Source organism: Bufo bufo, chromosome 4, assembly GCF_905171765.1.
Source record: "Bufo bufo chromosome 4, aBufBuf1.1, whole genome shotgun sequence".
In the NCBI taxonomy this organism is placed as follows: domain Eukaryota; kingdom Metazoa; phylum Chordata; class Amphibia; order Anura; family Bufonidae; genus Bufo; species Bufo bufo.
This window is the reverse complement of record NC_053392.1, coordinates 447,253,202-447,272,513: the sequence shown is the minus strand read 5'-3', so window position 1 is coordinate 447,272,513 and position 19,312 is coordinate 447,253,202. Positions and strand designations below refer to the sequence as shown.

Genomic DNA, 19,312 nt, shown 5'->3' with positions numbered 1-19,312 from the left:
CAACAAGAATCCAATCCCTTTACCCTCTTTAGGTATAATCGTGATTATAGCATTGGTCATGCTAGTGGAAAGTGGACAATTTTGGAGGGATAAGTTACATACGCGTAGCAGGTGAGGGAGTAAAATGGACTGGAAGGTGGAGTAGTAAGTGGTTGAGAGTCCATCAGGTCCGGGACATTTGCCTTTTGGGGAACTGCTAAGAGCTAAATTAAGTTCCGTGATGGAGAATGGTTTTGCTAGGTCCATGCTTTGGGAAAGGGATAGGGCAGGTAGGTTCAATGAATCTAAAAAGGATTCAGTCAGCAGATTTATATCTTTCTTAGACAAAGTGTCAGAAGGGGAAGGTAAGTTATAAAGATCATTATAGAACAAGCGAAATTGTTCAGCTATGGATTCAGATGAGAAAAGCTTGTGGCCTTGAGGGGATTTTATTGAGGTAACATATCTGGCAATTTTTTTACCATTAATGCGGTTCATCATGAATTTTGATGCTTTGTTGCCATGTGCATAAAATTTATGTTGGGATGAAAGATAGTATTTGGCAGATTTTTTGTCCTGATACATCCTGATCAGGTAGGCTTCGTCAAAGGCCGAGAAGGTAAGGACAATACAACAAAAATATTAGACGCACTCTACTACTCCTCCCATAAAAAACTGCCGTTGGTTCTCCTAGGTACCGACGCGGAAAAAGCTTTTGACCGCATAGACTGGTCCTACATTAAACTTACGTTGCTTAAATTCAACTTCCCGGAACCATATATACATGCCATTTTTGCAATGTACAAAAACGCTTCCGCCTCGGTCCTAGTGAACAACCTTAATTCTGCTACTTTCCAGATTAATAACGGTACACGTCAAGGCTGCCCCCTTTCCCCCCTTATCTTTGTCCTAGTTATGGAAACCCTTATGCAGGCCCTAAGACAGGAAAGCTCTATCCAAGGTTTGAAGATTGGGTCTCAAGAATTCAAATTAGCTGCATTTGCTGATGACCTCTTAATCCTCTCCACCAATCCCCTCACCTCCATGCCCAAAATACTCTCCTTACTTAACCAATTTAGCTTACTATCAAATTTCTAAATAAACCCCAAAAAATTACAGGTTCTACATATTGGCCTATCTCCTTCTTGCATTAAAACTCTCCAATTGAACTCTCCCTTTAATTGGACCGAACAAAGACTAACTTATTTAGGCATTAAAATAAAGTCCCACCTTCCTGACCTGTTCCACTTGAATTACACCCCCCTACTAAAATCCATCGCCGCTCAATTGGACTCATTAGAGGGACACCATCTTTCCTGGTTTGGCAGAAAAAATATAGTAATGTCCCTGATCATCCCTAAACTTACCTACCTCCTCCAGGTGCTACCCATTATGATTCCCCGCTCTTATTTCAAACAATTGAACTCACTTATCCGACAATTCTTATGGCAAAGGAAAAAACCCAGAATCTCCTTCGCCGCTCTTACCAAACCCAAACACTTGGGTGGTATTGGCCTCCCAGACCCTGAATTGTATATGAAGTCCATCCATCTATGTAGAGTGATTGATTGGATACGTAGCCCCCCTCATAAACTCTGGCTCCCAATTGAAAATGCAAACTTTAGTTCATCCCTTAGATCTCTGTTACTGACTGGCAAACCTCTAATAGCTTTACCCTCCGGTGCCAATCCATTGATCCGCTCCACCATTAGAGTGTGGAACTGGTTTTCCTCTACCTACAAGGTCCCTTCATCTCTACCATCCCTTTTGCAGGTTAAAGACCTTCTTTCTCTAGCTCCTATGGAGGTCAGATCTACAGCCCCTATACAGATTAGGTCTTCATCCACCTTAATAATGGACCTCCTTGACAAAGATGGTAGTGTATTATCAGAGCCAGAGCTGGCCACCTTTCTTAATATCCCAACTTCTAACTTCCTCACTCTTAAATTCCTGAGAGCGGAACTGCTCTTGCGGACCAGATCCATATCTAAGGAAAATTCTTCTAGTTGGTTTGAATCCTTGTTGTCTATTATTTGTTACCTGCCCAAATTGATCTCCCTTCTCTATAAAAAACTGAACTTGCCCCTTATTGAGGCTGAAACCCGCATTTATAGGCTTATGGGAGAAAGACCTAAGTAAACAATTCTCCAGCAGGGAAATCAAATCTCTACTCATTACCCCACATAAACTCTCTAAGTGCGTTCGGGTGCAGGAGAACGGATATAAAATTTTATCCAGGTGGTACAGAACTCCAGATAAAGTAGCTCTCCTATAACCCGACGTTCCCAATACTTGTTGGAGATATGGCTCTGATAAGGGCACTTTTATGCATATCTGGTGGACTTGTCCCCCGTTACATGCCTGGTGGAAACAAATCTTGCAGATTAGTAATACTATTTGCAAATCTAACTTTCCATGTCTACCTGAAACCACTCTCCTATCCCTTGGCTTAACTGCTTCGGGTATCCAGAACACGTTTCTCCTATCCTTTATGTTATCAGCAGTTCGCCTACTAATCCCTACTAGGTGGCGCTCCTCTGAAACCCCCTCAATTGAGCACTGGATAAATAAGGTAGACCAAATCTACCGCCTTGAGGAGCTTTCTAATTGGGAGATGGGGTCTAGAAAGAAATTTCTTTCTATCTGGTCAGCATGGAAAGACTATAGAAACTTCTTTTGAATCACCTGATCTTTCAAGTACTCTCCTTTTATATAACTCCCTCTTAGAGATGTTTGACTTGTCTCCCTTTATTCCTCGCCCTTGTTAAAATTAATAAAATTGTTTATAAAAAATAAATAAAATAAATAAATAAATATAATGTGTTAAATGGCTTGTGATTTGATTTTTTAAAAGTCAGCAACCTGCCAGCGATGATCATTGGCTGGCAGGCTGGTGACGAACTTCTCCTCTAACTTTTCCCGGCCCGCACTGAGCATGCACGGGCCGGCTATGCTCGTAATCTTGGGTCTCGCAAAAGGACGCGCCGATGCGTCCAGGAGGAATAACCCAGGCGCCTGCAGGACGCATTCCTGCGTTAGGCGGTCGGGAGGTGGTTAATTAGTATGTTGTGGAAGCAGGTATATTGTAGGCCTCAATCAATATTTGGTGGAAACAGGTATATCGAAGCCCTCAATCAGTATTGTGTGGAAGCAGGTATATCGAACCCCTCAATCAGTATTTTGTGTAAGCAGGTATATTGCAGCTCTCAATCAGTATTTTGTGGAAGCAAGTATATCAAACCCCTTTATTCAGTATTTTGTGGAAGCAGGTACATTGAAAGCCTCAATCAATACTTTGTGGAAACAGGTATATCAAACCCCTTAATCAGTATTTTGTGGAATCAGGTATATAAAACCCCTTAATTAATATGTTGTGGAAGCAGGTATATTGTAGGCCGCAATCAATATTTGGTGGAAACAGGTATATCGAACCCCTTAATCAGCATTGTGTGGAAGCAGGTATATCGAACCCCTTAATCAGTATTATGTGGAATCAGGTATATCGCAGGCCTCAATTAGTATTTTGTGGAAGCCGGTATATCGAACCCCATAATCATTATTTTGTAAAATGAGGCATATAAAACCCCTTAATCTGTATTTTGTGGAAGCAGGTATATTGTAGGCCTCAATCAATATTTGGTGGAAACAGGTATATCGAACCCCTTAATCATTATTTTTCTGGAAGCAAATATATATCAGCCCTCAGTCAGTATTTTGTGGAAGGAGGTATATCAAATTCCTTAATCAGTATTTTGTGGAAGCAGGTATATCGAACCCCTTAATTAGTATTTTATGGAAGCAGGTACATTGCAAGCCTCAATCAATATTTGGTGGAAACAGGGATATCAAACCGCTTAATCAGTATTTTCTGAAAGTAGGTATATCGTAGGCCTCAATCAATATTTGGTGGAAACAGATATACAGTATTGAACCTCTTAATCAGTATTTTGTGGAAGCAGGTATTTCGAACCCCTTAATCAGTATTTTGTGGAAGCAGGTATATCGTAGGTCTCAATCTATATTTGGTGGAAACAGTTATATCAAACCCCTTAATCAGTATTTTGTGGAAGCAGGTATATCAAAGCCCTCAATCAGTATTTTGTGGAAGCAGGTATATAGAACCCCTTAATCAGTATTTTATGGAATCAGGTATATCGCAGCTCTCAATCAGTATTTTGTGGAAGCAGGTATATCAAACCCCTTTATTAAGTATTTTGTGGAAGCAGGTACATTGCAAGCCTCAATCAATATATGGTGGAAACAGGGATATCAAACCCCTTAATCAGTATTTTCTGAAAGCAGGTATTTTGTATGCCTAAATCAATATTTGGTGGAAACAGGTATATTGAACCCCTTAATAAGTATTTTGTGATAGCAGGTATATCGCAGGCCTCAATCAGTATTTTGTGGAAGCAGTTATATCGAACCCCTTAATTAGTATTTTATGGAAGCAGGTACATTGCAAGCCTCAATCAATATTTGGTGTAAACAGGGATATCAAACCCCTTAATCAGTATTTTCTGAAATTAGGTATTTCGTAGGCCTAAATCAATATTTGGTGGAAACAGGTATATTGAACCCCTTAATCAGTATTTTGTGATAGCAGGTATATTGCAGGCCTTAATAAGTATTTTGTGGAAGCAGGTATATCAAACCCATTAATCAGTATTTTATGGAAGGAGGTATATTGCAGGCCTCAATCTATATTTGGTGGAAACAGGTATATCAAACCTCTTAATCAGTATTTTGTGGAAGTATGTATATCGTAGCCCTCAATCAGTATTTTGTGTAACCAGGTATATCGCATCTCTCAATCAGTATTTTGTGGAAGCAAGTATATCAAACCCCTTTATTCTGTATTTTGTGGAAGCAGGTACATTGAAAGCCTCAATAAATATTTGGTGGAAACAGGTATATAGAACCTCTTAATCAGTATTTTGTGGAAGCAGGTATATCGAAGACCTCAATCAGTTTTTTGTGGAAGCAGGTATATTGAACCCCTTAATCAATATTTTGTGGAAGTAGGTATATTGTAGGCCTCAATAAATATTTGGTGGAAACAGGTATATCGAACCCCTTAATCATTATATTCTGAAAACAGGTATATTGCACCTCTCAATCAGTATTTTGTGGAAGCAGGTATATCAAACCCTTTTATTCAGTATTTTGTTGAAGCAGGTATTTCATAGGCCTTAATCTATATTTGGTGGAAACAGGTATATCGAACCCCTTAATCCGTTTTTTTATGGAATCAGGTATATCATAGGCCTCAATTAGTATTTTGTGGAAGCAGGTATATCGAACCCCTTAATCAGTATTTTGTGGAATCAGGTATATAAAACCCCTTAATTAGTATTTTGTGGAAGTAGGTATATTGTAGGCCTCAATCAATATTTGGTGGAAACACGTATATCGAACCCCTTAATCATTATTTTTCTGGAAGCAGGTATATCGTAGCCCTCAATCAGTATTTTGTGTAACCAGGTATATCGCATCTCTCAATCAGTATTTTGTGGAAGCAAGTATATCAAACCCCTTTATTCTGTATTTTGTGGAAGCGGGTACATTGAAAGCCTCAATAAATATTTGGTGGAAACAGGTATATAGAACCCCTTAATCAGTATTTTGTGGAAGCAGGTATATCGAAGCCCTCAATCAGTTTTTTGTGGAAGCAGGTATATTGACCCCCTTAATCAATATTTTGTGGAAGTAGGTATATTGTAGGCCTCAATAAATATTTGGTGGAAACAGGTATATCGAACCCCTTAATCATTATTTTGTGAAAACAGGTATATTGCACCTCTCAATCAGTACTTTGTGGAAGCAGGTATATCGAACCCCTTAATCATTATTTTTCTGGAAGCAGGTATATCGTAGCACCTCAATCAGTATTTTGTGGAAGTAGGTATATCAAACACCTTAATCAGTATTTTGTGGAAGCAGGTATATCACAACTCTCAATCAGTATTTTGTGGAAGCAGGTATATCACAACTCTCAATCAGTATTTTGTGGAAGCAGGTATATCAAACCCGTTTATTCAGTATTTTGTGGAAGCAGGTACATTGCAGGCCTCAATCTATATTTGGTGGAAACAGGATATCAAACTCTTAATCATTATTTTCTGAAAGAAGGTATATCATAGGCCTCAATCAATATTTGGTGGAAACAGGTATATCGAACCCCTTAATCAGTATTTTGTGGAACCGGGTATATCGCAGGCCTCAATCAGTATTTTGTGGAAGCAGGTATATCAAACCCCTTAAACAGTATTTTGTGGAAGCAGATATATTGCAGCCCTTAAACAGTATTTTGTGATAGCAGGTCTATTGCAGGTCTCAATCATTATTTTGTGGAAACAGGTATATCAAACCCCTTAATCAGTATTTTGTGGAAGCAGGTATATCGAGGCCCTCAATTAGTATTTTGTGGAAACTGGTATATCTAACCCCTTAATCAGTATTTTATGAAAGCAGGTATATTGTAGGCCTCAATCAGTATTTTGTGGAAGCAGGTATATAAAACCCCTTAATTAGTATTTCATGGAAGCAGGTATCTCGCAGGCCTCAAACAATATTTGGTGGAAACAGGTATATCAAATCCCTTAATCAGTTTTTTGTGGAAGCAGGTATATCACACCTCTCAATTATTTTTTTTGACACAACAGTTATATCACACCACCCTGTTTCTTTGGGGCAACAGGTATATTGCAGCCCTTAAAGGGCTTCTGTCACCCCACTAAACCTTTTTTTTTGCTTACTTATAATCCCCACACTGCAATTTATGCCTACATAATCAAATTAATCATTTTGGTCCTGTAGATTTTGTTTAAAACATGCTTTTAAAATATGCAAATTACCTTGCTACCAGCAAGTAGGACGGGCATCCTTCGATCCTAAAGACGCCCCCTCCGCATTGTGATTGGCAGGGCCAGGGAACGTAATCGTTCTCTGGTGGCCCTGCCTGTTAGCATTCAAAATCTGGCGCCTGCTCGGCCGCTCCATCCTCAATGCGCCTGCGCTGGGTGTAGATGTGACATCATCGGCGCAGGCGCATTGAGGATGGAGCGGCCAAGCGAGGGCCGCCTCTCAGTGCGTCTGTGCCGATTGAAGACAGGTACGGCCGCGGTGCAGGCGCCAGATTTTTAATGCTAACAGGCAGGGCCAGCAGAGAACGATTCCGTTCCCTGGCCCTGTCAATCACAATGCGGAGGGGGCGTCTTTAGGATCGGAGGATGCGGCTGCTACCAGCAAGTAGCCGCCCTACTTGCTGGTAGTAAGGTAATTTGCATATTTTAAAAGCATGTTTTAAATAAAATCTACAGGACCAAAATGATTAATTTGATTATGTAGGCATAAATCGCAGTGTGAGGATTATAAGTAAGCAAAAAAAAAAAAAAAGTTTAGTGGGGTGACAGAAGCCCTTTAATCAGTATTTTGTCGAAGAAGATATATCACACCCCTCAATATGTTTTTTTTGGGGCAAGAGTTATATCACACCTGTTGCAATTAGTTGTTCCAATAGCGTTTGTCCCTCTATGTAGCTGCAGTATCGCAGCAGAACCGCACACAACTGCTTCACAATACAAATGCGCTATAATATAATTTCTATGTTAGAAAGTATATTATAAGTATATCAAACCTATCGATAGAACACGTATACCTGTCCTTAAAAGGACTTTTTTGGCCCTATTAGCTAGCGTTTGGTGTCCCTAACAGCCTGTCCCTGCTCCACAATGCAACCTCTCCCTACACTGGCAAAACACAGAATGTAAAATGGCTACCAGATCGGGTTCTTTGATAGGGTGGGGGTATGTCCTTGTGCTGAAGCATCTCAATTGGCTGTCCTGTCCCACCTGATGGATGTGTCATGGGTCAAAGTTCGGCACAATGCAAAAGATTATGGCGGCGGCGGACATCGCCATATGTTCGCATGTTCGTCGAACCGCGAACACGCAAGGTTCACTGCGAAATGACCGCCAGGCGCGCTGCAAGGCCATCTCTATTGGACAAGATCAGCTTCACTTAGCTGCAGCCATGGTAACTGAGGGAGGCTCTCACACCTGGATGCCATCAGATTCTCTGCTCTCACAGTTCCTCAGTTTCACCTCCCTCTAAGATGGCTGCTCTCTCCTTCTCTTCTCTCCATACCCTGGGTAAACCCCACCTCTCTCATGAATATGGAGATATATGTGCAGTCTGTATCTGTGTTTAGGAAACAGCAGCATCTTCTGGCTAAACAGCAGAATGTCAGTCCAGAACATTTAATTTAATTTACACAAACAGTGTTCAGACAAAGAGAGCCTTTTCCTCATCTCACAGCCACCCTGCTGGAGCGTGATCGTAAGATGCACGAATACATACACATGCTGGTAGACGCACCACTGACAGCATTCCCACCTGACAGAGGGGGCTCAGTGGAAACATGAGGAAGTCCACAATGCAGCTTGGGCACAGCCAGCACCTCAGTAGGGAGGGTTAGCATGGCCGAAATGTGGAAAAGCTTTGTCAGCACGCCACAACATCCAGCACCACCATCTGATATGGACCGTCTTAGCAGGAGGCAGCATTTCAACAACAGGGTGGAAGAGTACGTGTGCACACGTCTGCATGTACTGACTGATGGGTCTGCCCCATTTAACTTCTGGGTCAAAATGAACACATGGCCTGAGCTTGCCCTTTACACCTTGGAGGTGCTGGCCTGCCCTGCAGCAAGTGTATTGTCCGAACATGTGTTTAGCAGACTGATGTGCCTGTCCACAGCCAACGTGGACAAGCTTATGTTCATAAAAATGGCTGGGCTCCATATGAACTTAGGGGCACATTTATTAAAACTGGTGTTTCAGACGCCGGACTTAATAAGGCCCTGCACGGGCCGCCACAGCTATATAGAGGTGCCTACATTTAGACCATTTTCTATGCCTAAAACAGCCATAGAAAATTATGAATGAGATGGGCCTGCCACCCCCTTCCCCCCCATTCCCCCTACATGTCATTTGCGACCTGGCGTGAGCTGGAAAAAGTCTCAGATTGCGGCACAAAGGGTCTTTGGGCCGCAATCTACAACAGAAATATGCCTAATTTAGGAGTATTTCTGTTTAATAAATGACCCCCTTAGTATAATTCTATAAATCCGATGCTAATGCATTGGTGTCTATGAAAAAAGCAACAAAAAGCAAAACAGATAAACGGTAAGTTTTTAACTGACGTTTTTTCACTGATGTCTTTCTGAGAAACGAATGCTAAAAGTGGTCCCATTGAATTCTATGGGAGTGTCGATCAGTGATGAATTCTATGGGAGTGTCGATCAGTGAAAACGGATAGGTTAGAGAATGTAATAGTTTTTGACGTTCATTATTTACTGGGCCTGAAAAAACTGCAGTTGAATAACCCCATAGATTACCATTGTTCTTAAAACGGATGTGTGATGGCCATTAAAGTCCATCACACATACCTTTTTCACTGTCGTGTGCATATAGCCTAACCCTTATAGGAGATGCTCATTGTCTTTACATTGTAAGGATCCAGGAAATGTTTATGTTGATTCAGGCTGTACAAGGAAGCATTTGTTAATGAAAGCAAAAATGCACCAGATACAAGTCATGTGTTGATGGGTTGGTGTTTTATAGATCAGATTTTTTTAGAACAGTTTCACAACCACTGCAGTCAACTGTATAATTAACTCATTAAAGGTTGCAAAACACTACGAAGAAGAGAACCGAGCAGTAAACTTTGCACTGCTGTTTGCTAGAAAATTGTATCTGTTCCAGCGACATTCCTTGTGTTTACTGTGTGTTTTGGCTTTTTATATATATAAGCAAGTCATTAATCTGGAAGGACTGAACACAGTGAAGCAATGGAGATAAAACATCTTAAAAATATTATTATTATTTCCTTTGGATTTCTCCTTCTATTCACAGCTTATGGCGGACTGCAAGCTTTACAGGTAGTATACATTTGACACATCTTTGTTTTTATTCTGTATTCCAAAGAAACATTTTGACAGTTATATTTTATTGCTTTTAATAGAAAAATATTAGAAGCAACATTATGGGAATAATATTTGAAGTCAGTTTTGCTTGTGTCTTCGTTTTGTGTACTGTATGTATCAAATGCTGCATGTTATTTGATACATTCTTAAACCTAAACCACTTTTGGCTAGAAAAGCTACTCCTACTACACCCTCCTACTGGAGTAAGATGGTGACATTTGTGCAGCTTTTTTTTTTAAAAATAAGCTTTAGTGATAAATCTGGAGTGAAATTCATCAACATAGCTAACCACACACACTTTCCCACCCATATTTAAAAATTTTAATGAGTGGTTATAAAAATGAAAAATGTGGCAAAATATTTGCACAAGGGAGCCCAAAAAAGGCAGAATTCTGGAGTGAAGGCATGATAAATCAGGGCCTATATGTATACCTGCTTGGTATATTGCTTTATTAGCCAAGACAGAAAAGACAAACTCCATAATTGGATACAGAGTAAGCGCTCATTAAAACGAACGTATGCTCCCCATTGCCGTATTGTGAACAGCATTTGCGGATCCGCAATACAAGGGCACCGTTCCGTGTGAATTCCGTATCACGGATGCGGACCCATTCACTTCAATGGGTCCGCAAATCCGGAGATGCAGAACGGAACACTACGGAAGCACTACGGAATGTTTCCTGGGATTCCGTTCCGTGCATCCGCACCGCAAAAAGATTGTGGACCCATTCAAGTGAATTGGACCGCAATCCCCATGCGGCTGGGCCACGGTCAGTGCCCGTGCATTGCGGACCGCAATTTGTGGTCCACAGCACTGACTTCACACGGTCGTGTGAACAAGCCCTAATACTAAAGGAGTTGTCCTACCATCATATGTCATATTCATTTTATACTTGAGAACAAATTAAGCAGGTTTATCATGCTGTTTAGTGAAGGTTTGTGACATCTACTTGGCACTTTTTTACAGTGGCTCATTCCAGATAATTGTCCCCTGTGTTATCATATCTGTTCATGTGTTCCATGGTATGCTGTGTGGACTGGTTGCCGGATAACGATGTTGTGTATCTAGGGATATTTGTCCGTGTGGCAGTGCACACCTGCCTCTGTCTCGTGCTCACTGGCCACAGACACTTGTGGTGTCCCATTGTATGCTGTTTGGGCTGATTGCCAGATGCTTGGGGTACATATCGACATGTGTGTCGGTTGGCAATGCACATCTGCCTCTGTGAGGTTACATAGTTAATACTATTGGAAAAAAAACATAAGTCCATCAAGTTCAACCAAGTGATAGGTGGAGACTAGAGATGAGCGAATTGAAGCTGACGAAGTGGAATTCGATTCGAATTTCAGGAAAGATTCGATTTGCATCGAAGCAGAATTTCCTTACGCTTCGTGGTAACGAATCACATTTTTTCCTAAAATGGCTGCTGCATGTGTGAGGACATGGGGCAAGGAACTCTGGGAAGGTGGGATCACCCACAATGCCATGCATGCAGCCAATCAGCAGCCAGCCAGCCCTGTGATGTCACAGCCCTATAAATAGCGGCAGCCATCTTAGATTCTGCCATTTACCAGTGTACTTAGTGCAGGGAGAGAGTCTGCAGGCGCTAGGGACAGTGATAGAAAAGACTTGATTGTGGTGAAAAAACGATTTATATGTGCAGGAAAGGATAGGGAGGAATCGTTCCACAGCATTTATGTAGAACAGGTTTCAGTTGGTGAGGTTACAGACTGGGTAATAATTGATCAAATTGAAGGCCCTAGATGGGACCCTCTGGATAATTTCAACAAAATCCCAAACGGTCAACTGACCAAAATGAAATCCCTTTAGGGGTCCCAACCCAATATATGTACAAAGGGTACCCTTATCTCCCCTGACGAAGCCACATATGTGGCAAACCATGTCGGTAAGGGTGGTGTAGTGCATTTAGTTTAAGGCAGAGGACAGTGGAGGGTTTAAATCAATCAATACAGGGACAGTAAGAGGGCATATGTGCAATAGTAGGTGTATGTGTGTGATATAGACATCTAGTGCCTGTATTGTTGAATTGTGTGTATAGAAGATACTCTGTATCAGTGTGCTTGATCTGGTAGCCACAGTGTATCGGACTGAGCAATGTAGGCTTGTGTGAATATGTATTCAGCAGTGTGCGTTTATAATATGCAAGGCAATTGACAAGAGAATGCAGCTTACAAGAATAATGAAGCTGCATGATAACAGACTGTCAGATAATGTGGTCTATCTAGAATAGCATTGGTATCACACATCTCAGACCAAATACAACTGGTGTATTTGCACCCCCACCCAATATAATATCTGCTGAGTAGTAGCAGAGAGTGTATAAAGAAAGCACTATATAGTGTAAATAGATGCTAAGAGATGTGACGGGGAATAAATACTCATAATAACAACACCACACAAACTAAATAAAAATAGTGTGTATTTAACCTCTTAAGGACTGTGCCACTTTTCACCTTAACCCCTTCCCGACACATGACACACTACTACGTCATAAAAGTCGTGACTCACCGCATAGTATGACATGGATAACTCCGGTCACTGCGCAGAATCGCACGGTGACCGTAGTAAGCTGACTGCACTAATCGGCAGTCAGCCATCTTAGCTGAGGGAGACGAGGAGTTTTTCCGCCCCCCTGCAGCCCCGATCGCTGCAATGGGCTGGCTAGTGAAGACCAGCCCATCGCAGCGCCGGCAATGTATGGAGCTGCAGGGGGGCTCAGCTAGAGGTGGGAGTGGGCTGTTGACATCAGCCCATGTCTCCTCCTAGGTTAGGGAGGGGACACCAGACACAGGTGTCCCTCCCCAGCGCTGCGATTGGCTGGAGAAACGCTCCAGCCTATTGCAGCGCTATACTTCTATTGCCCTATGGTGCTGCTGGTGGCTGGGACGGAGGTGATTGGGGCTGATTACATCAGCCCATGTCACCTCCGAGGTCAGGGAGGGGACATCAGACACTGATGTCCCCTCCCAGCACTGCAATTGGCTGGAACAATGCTCCAGCCAATGGCAGCGCTATGCAGCAGAAAGATCTGTTGATGCCTCTCTGCAGGCAGCCATTCTAGCTTGGTGACTGCTTGCAGAGAGGACCTGTGCCACTCTGTGCTGCTCATTGTCAGCTGGGACTTGTGGTACTACCACCTAAATCAGTGCTTTTCAGAAGAAGAAGAAGAAGAAAAAGAACAACATCTGGAACAGCTGTAGTGATCTTTGGCTCATCTGCAGCTGTTTCAGATCCCCATTCCCTGTCACTGTACCCCCTTCAATTTTTTTGGCATGGCACCACTTTTTCTGTGTGCGAGCTGTGACTGGTAAGTGTTTTTTTTTGGTGCCAGCTAGCTATATATATATATATATATATATATATAACTGACTGCGTCTGCTCAGGTTTAGTGGCTTTTTTTTTTTTAAGAAATCTGTTGGTGATAGCTAGATTATATATATATATATATATATATATATATATATATATACACTGCTCAAAAAAATAAAGGGAACACAAAAATAACACATCCTAGATCTGAGTTAATTAAATATTCTTCTGAAATACTTTATTCTTTACATAGTTGAATGTGCTGACAACAAAATCACACAAAAAAAAAAATGGAAATCAAATTTTTCAACCAATGGAGGTCTGGATTTGGAGTCACACTCAAAATTAAAGTGGAAAAACACACTACAGGCTGATCCAACTTTGATGTAATGTCCTTAAAACAAGTCAAAATGAGGCTCAGTAGTGTGTGTGGCCTCCACGTGCCTGTATGACCTCCCTACAATGCCTGTGCATGTTCCTGATGAGGTGGCAGACGGTCTCCTGAGGGATCTCCTCCCAGACCTGGACTAAAGCATCTGCCAACTCCTGGACAGTCTGTGGTGCAACGTGACGTTGGTGGATAGAGCGAGACATGATGTCCCAGATGTGCTCAATTGGATTCAGGTCTGGGGAACGGGCAGGCCAGTCCATAGCATCAATGCCTTCGTCTTGCAGGAACTGCTGACACACTCCAGCCACATGAGGTCTAGCATTGTCTTGCATTAAGCGGAACCCAGGGCCAACCGCACCAGCATATGGTCTCACAAGGGGTCTGAGGATTTCATCTCGGTACCTAATGGCAGTCAGGCTACCTCTGGCGAGCACATGGAGGGCTGTGCGGCCCTCCAAAGAAATGCCACCCCACACCATTACTGACCCAAAGCCGAACCGGTCATGCTGGAGGATGTTGCAGGCAGCAGAACGTTCTCCACGGCATCTCCAGACTCTGTCACGTCTGTCACATGGGCTCAGTGTGAACCTGCTTTCATCTGTGAAGAGCACAGGGCGCCAGTGGCGAATTTGCCAATCTTGGTGTTCTCTGGCAAATGCCAAACGTCCTGCACGGTGTTGGGCTGTAAGCACAACCCCCACCTGTGGACGTCGGGCCCTCATATCACCCTCATGGAGTCTGTTTCTGACCGTTTGAGCAGACACATGCACATTTGTGGCCTGCTGGAGGTCATTTTGCAGGGCTCTGGCAGTGCTCCTCCTGTTCCTCCTTGCACAAAGGCGGAGGTAGCGGTCCTGCTGCTGGGTTATTGCCCTCCTACGGCCTCCTCCACGTCTCCTGATGTACTGGCCTGTCTCCTGGTAGCGCCTCCATGCTCTGGACATTACGCTGACAGACACAGCAAACCTTCTTGCCACAGCTCACATTGATGTGCCATCCTGGATAAGCTTCACTATCTGAGCCACTTGTGTGGGTTGTAGACTCCGTCTCATGCTACCACTAGAGTGAAAGCACCGCCAGCATTCAAAAGTGACCAAAACATCAGCCAGGAAGCATAGGAACTGAGAAGAGGTCTGTGGTCACCACCTGCAGAACCACTCCTTTATTGGGGGTGTCTTGCTAGTTGCCTATAATTTCCACCTGTTGTCTATCCCATTTGCACAACAGCATGTGAAATTTATTGTCACTCAGTGTTGCTTCCTAAGTGGACAGTTTGATTTCACAGAAGTGTGATTGACTTGGAGTTACATTGTGTTGTTTAAGTGTTCCCTTTATTTTTTTTGAGCAGTGTATATATATATATATATTGTAGAAAGGCACAAGGGACCATCATAGATGGAAGATATATGTCACCGAGGTTCCTGGCCTCGGTGAAGTAGGAGCCAGTAGTGCATATGTCCGCAGCAGTTGCTGATGGACACTTTGATAGTTAGCATACCTGTGAAAAGCTAATACGGGCCGGCTCTTACTGGGAGCAGCTAAAGTGCAGGGTTGGTGGCTGTTTCCTATGGTCCAGGCTGGGTTTTGATGGGCTTACAAAAAGTCAGCCAGCAGGGTCAGGGGTGATGATTACCTGGCTGATGGTGGAGCTCTGTGTAGCTGTGTGTTTTTGGAGCTGAGTGAAAACCAGAGGGTCTCTGCCGAGAGACAAAGGACAAAGCAAGGTTCCCATCCACTCCGTGGGGAGTACAGTACTGTGCCCTAAAACTTTCTATGTGATTGTTCAGATTCAAAACTGAATTGTTTTTCTTTAAGTGTCAGCGGAAGTAAGCTGATCACTACCGCCTGTTGAATTGTGGTGTGCCGACAATAAAAGACATTTATTACTTTGATTTCCACCATTAAAAGGCTACTGTGTATTTATCTGAAGGCTACCATTTGGGTAATCCCTACAATATATATACAGTCGTGGCCAAAAGTTTCGAGAATGACACAAATAGTAGTTTTCACAAAGTTTGCTGCTAAACTGCTTTTAGATCTTTGTTTCATTTGTTTCTGTGATGTAGTGAAATATAATTACACACACTTCATACGTTTCAAAGGCTTTTATCGACAATTACATGACATTTATGCAAAGAGTCAGTATTTGCAGTGTTGGCCCTTCTTTTCCAGGACCTCTGCAATTCAACTGGGCATGCACGGTGTTGGGCTGTAAGCACAACCCCCACCTGTGGACGTCGGGCCCTCATATCACCCTCATGGAGTCTGTTTCTGACCATTTGAGCAGACACATGCACATTTGTGGCCTGCTGGAGGTCATTTTGCAGGGCTCTGGCAGTGCTCCTCCTGTTCCTCCTTGCACAAAGGCGGATGTAGCGGTCATGCTGCTGGGTTGTTGCCCTCCTACGGCCTCCTCCACGTCTCCTGATGTACTGGCCTGTCTCCTGGTAGCGCCTCCATGCTCTGGACACTGCGCTGACAGACACAGCAAACCTTCTTGCCACAGCTCGCATTGATGTGCCATCCTGGATAAGCTGCACTACCTGAGCCACTTGTGTGGGTTGTAGACTCCGTCTCATGCTACCACTAGAGTGAAAGCACCGCCAGCATTCAAAAGTGACCAAAACATCAGCCAGGAAGCATAGGAACTGAGAAGTGGTCTGTGGTCACCACCTGCAGAACCACTCCTTTATTGGGGGTGTCTTGCTAATTGCCTATAATTTCCACCTGTTGTCTATCCTATTTGCACAACAGCATGTGAAATTGATTGTCACTCAGTGTTGCTTCCTAAGTGGACCGTTTGATTTCACAGAAGTGTGATTGACTTGGAGTTACATTGTATTGTTTAAGTGTTCCCTTTATTTTTTTAAGCAGTGTATATATATATATATATATGTCAATTTTAGTTAGTACTAGTTTCGATTTTTGAACCCACACACGTGCTGTTTGCGTGCGTGGATCCTGCACCTGCAGAGCGCCGGTCAATACTGTCAATTACTGACTGCATCTGCTCAAGTTTAGTGGCTTTTTTTTATTTTTTTATTATTATTTATTTTTGATCCTTTTTTTCTAAATTTTTTCTCTTTTCTTTCTTTCTCTTTTTTTCTTTATCATAAATTTTATTTTTATTAATTCATTACAAGCCCCCTCACGTGTTAAATCACTATATACACCCCCCTGACACTTTTCACTTTACATACACCAATAAAAATAAAAATGTCCAATTCATCCCAGAGAATGTACTCCACTGAAGAGGCATACGCCATCCTTGCCTCTGAAACAGAGTCTGCAAGTAAGTGAGAAGAGTGCCACATTCCTCTACTCCATCATCATCGTCATCCGGTGATGAGGGACCCTCAAGGAGACGCTCCAGTAGAGATGAAGTAGCCCCCCCCCAGTGATCCCCTATGGATGTCACGGATGTAGTAGGGGAGAACACCAAAAGACAACAAGAAGGAAGGGGAAAGACACTAGGCCTCACCGCTAGGGAAGGAAAAGGGTCACCACTTATAAAACCCTGCTCCTGGCATTAACTCCTATCTGTATGGGCATCTCTCGATGGTAGAGATACCCATACACAGGAACCTAGAAAACCCCGGTGACCCTCAGATGCCCTATAGATAATGACAGGGCAGAGACCACCCGTTCCTTCCCTGGTGAAGGAACTAGCGTCTCACTGAGGCCTAGTAAACAACCAGGGGGGGGATACAAAACACAATAAGGTGAGGTAAAGTTCACATGATCCACACCTGAACAGGAGGTGTGGACATACCAGCAACACACAGACAAAGTGAAACCGAAAGAGGCTGTCAGATCACTAATGCGTAGATAATATTTTTAAGACCTTCTGAGACCTGTCACAGATGTGACAGTACCCCCCCTTCTATGGGTGACCTCCGGGCACCCAGGACCGACCTTATCAGGATGAGCTCTGTGGAATGCCCTCACTAGTAGAGATGTCGCAAACATAAAATTTTCCGTTCGCGAACGACGAACGCGAATTTTCGCAAATGTTCGCGAATGGGCAACCGCCATTGACTTCAATGGACAGGCGAATTTTAAAACCCACAGGGACTCTTTCTGGCCACAATAGTGATGGAAAAGTTGTATCAAGGGGACTAACAGCTGGACTGTGGCATGCCGGAGGGGGATCCATGGCAAAACTCCCATGGAAAATTACGTAGTTGACGCAGAGTCTGGTTTTAATCCATAAAGGGCATAAATCATCTAACATTCCTAAATTGTTTGGAATAACGTGCTTTAAAACATCAGGTATGATGTTGTATCGATCAGGTAGTGTAAGGGTTACGCCCGCTTCACAGTGACAGACCAAACTCCCCGTTTAACGCACCGCAAACAGTCCATTTGCACAACCGCAAACTCCCCATTTGCACAAGGTTGGATACCAAGCTAGCCATGTCCCGTTCCTTGTCCTCACTGATGTCATTGAAGGTCTCTTCCTCCACCCAGCCATGTACAACACCAAGGGTCCCCCGAAAGGTGACAATAAGCCCCCTGGGAGGGTTTGAGTTGGCAACTACCACTAAACTCTGACTCTGAGGAAGAAATAAGAGATTGGGAAGAGTTTGTTAACTCATGTAGCCTTGGAGCTATAAGGTTCATTATTGAAAGGAGGAAAAGGAAACTTACCTCCCTATGTAATAAGATAGAAGATATTAAAACTAAATTAGCGCCATTTAAGGAACTACCTGAGTATCATGAATTATCAATAAAATGCCAGAAAGAGATAGTGAAAGCTGAACAGGAAGTAAAAAAGAATAAACAAAAAAAGTATTTAAAGGTAGTAGATGAATATAAAAATAATACAGTGTATAAATGGAAGCAAAAAAAGGAAGAAACGGCGGTTTATGTCAGTGAACCTATAAATAATGAGCACACCTTACCCAATTATGGGAGAACTGCTACACATAACCACCAAGTAGAATCCAACACCGGCTGGGGTCAGGAAAATTCCCGTGGTTATAGACCTAGGTGGAATGGGTATCGCAGGAATCATGGCTATTATAGATATGAAGGGAATGATCAATTCCAGTACAATACCCACTCATATCGAGGAACCAACAATCGATACCACCATGGCCCCCGAGAATATCATAACCCAGGAAGGTTTAGGCCACAATATTGTCCATATTTTCATAATAGGGGTACAGGTACATATGTACCGGACCATAATGAAAGGTATCAGACTGAAACAAACCATAGGTATCAGACTGAAAGGTATCAGACTGAAACAAACCATAGGTATCAGACTGAAAGGTATCAGACTGAAACAAACCATATGAAAAAACCACGATATGGATCAGGGGGGGAATATTTCCCCAAAGAAAATAGACAATATGAAAGCCACACAGCAAAGGAAAATAGGAATGAAGCATGATTATGCCCTAATGAAGGGAAAGATAATAGTGTGCAGGATGAAAATTTTCCACACAAGTTGATAAAGGGAAAAACACCGCAAATACCTCAAAAGAAAGAGGAAACACCCAGAAAGAAAAAAAGAGAGGTAGGGGAAACAGGGGAGGAAAGAGACACAATAAGTCCCGAAGCAAAGAAGGGCAGAGGGAATCCATGGGTATCTACAATTTAAGCTCCTATATTTTAT

General features: G+C 42.7%; 1 protein-coding gene across 1 annotated transcript in view; it reads left to right on the top strand.

Moving 5' to 3' along the window:
* The first annotated feature begins 9,695 nt into the window (after positions 1-9,695).
* LOC120998648 (protein unc-93 homolog A-like) overlaps positions 9,696-19,312 on the top strand; it is a 360,896-nt gene continuing 351,279 nt past the window's right edge. Inside the window, exon 1 of the mRNA XM_040429403.1 lies at positions 9,696-9,922. Coding sequence (XP_040285337.1) covers positions 9,833-9,922 — 90 coding nt within the window. The 5' untranslated portion in view covers positions 9,696-9,832. The remainder of the gene's footprint in view (positions 9,923-19,312) is intronic.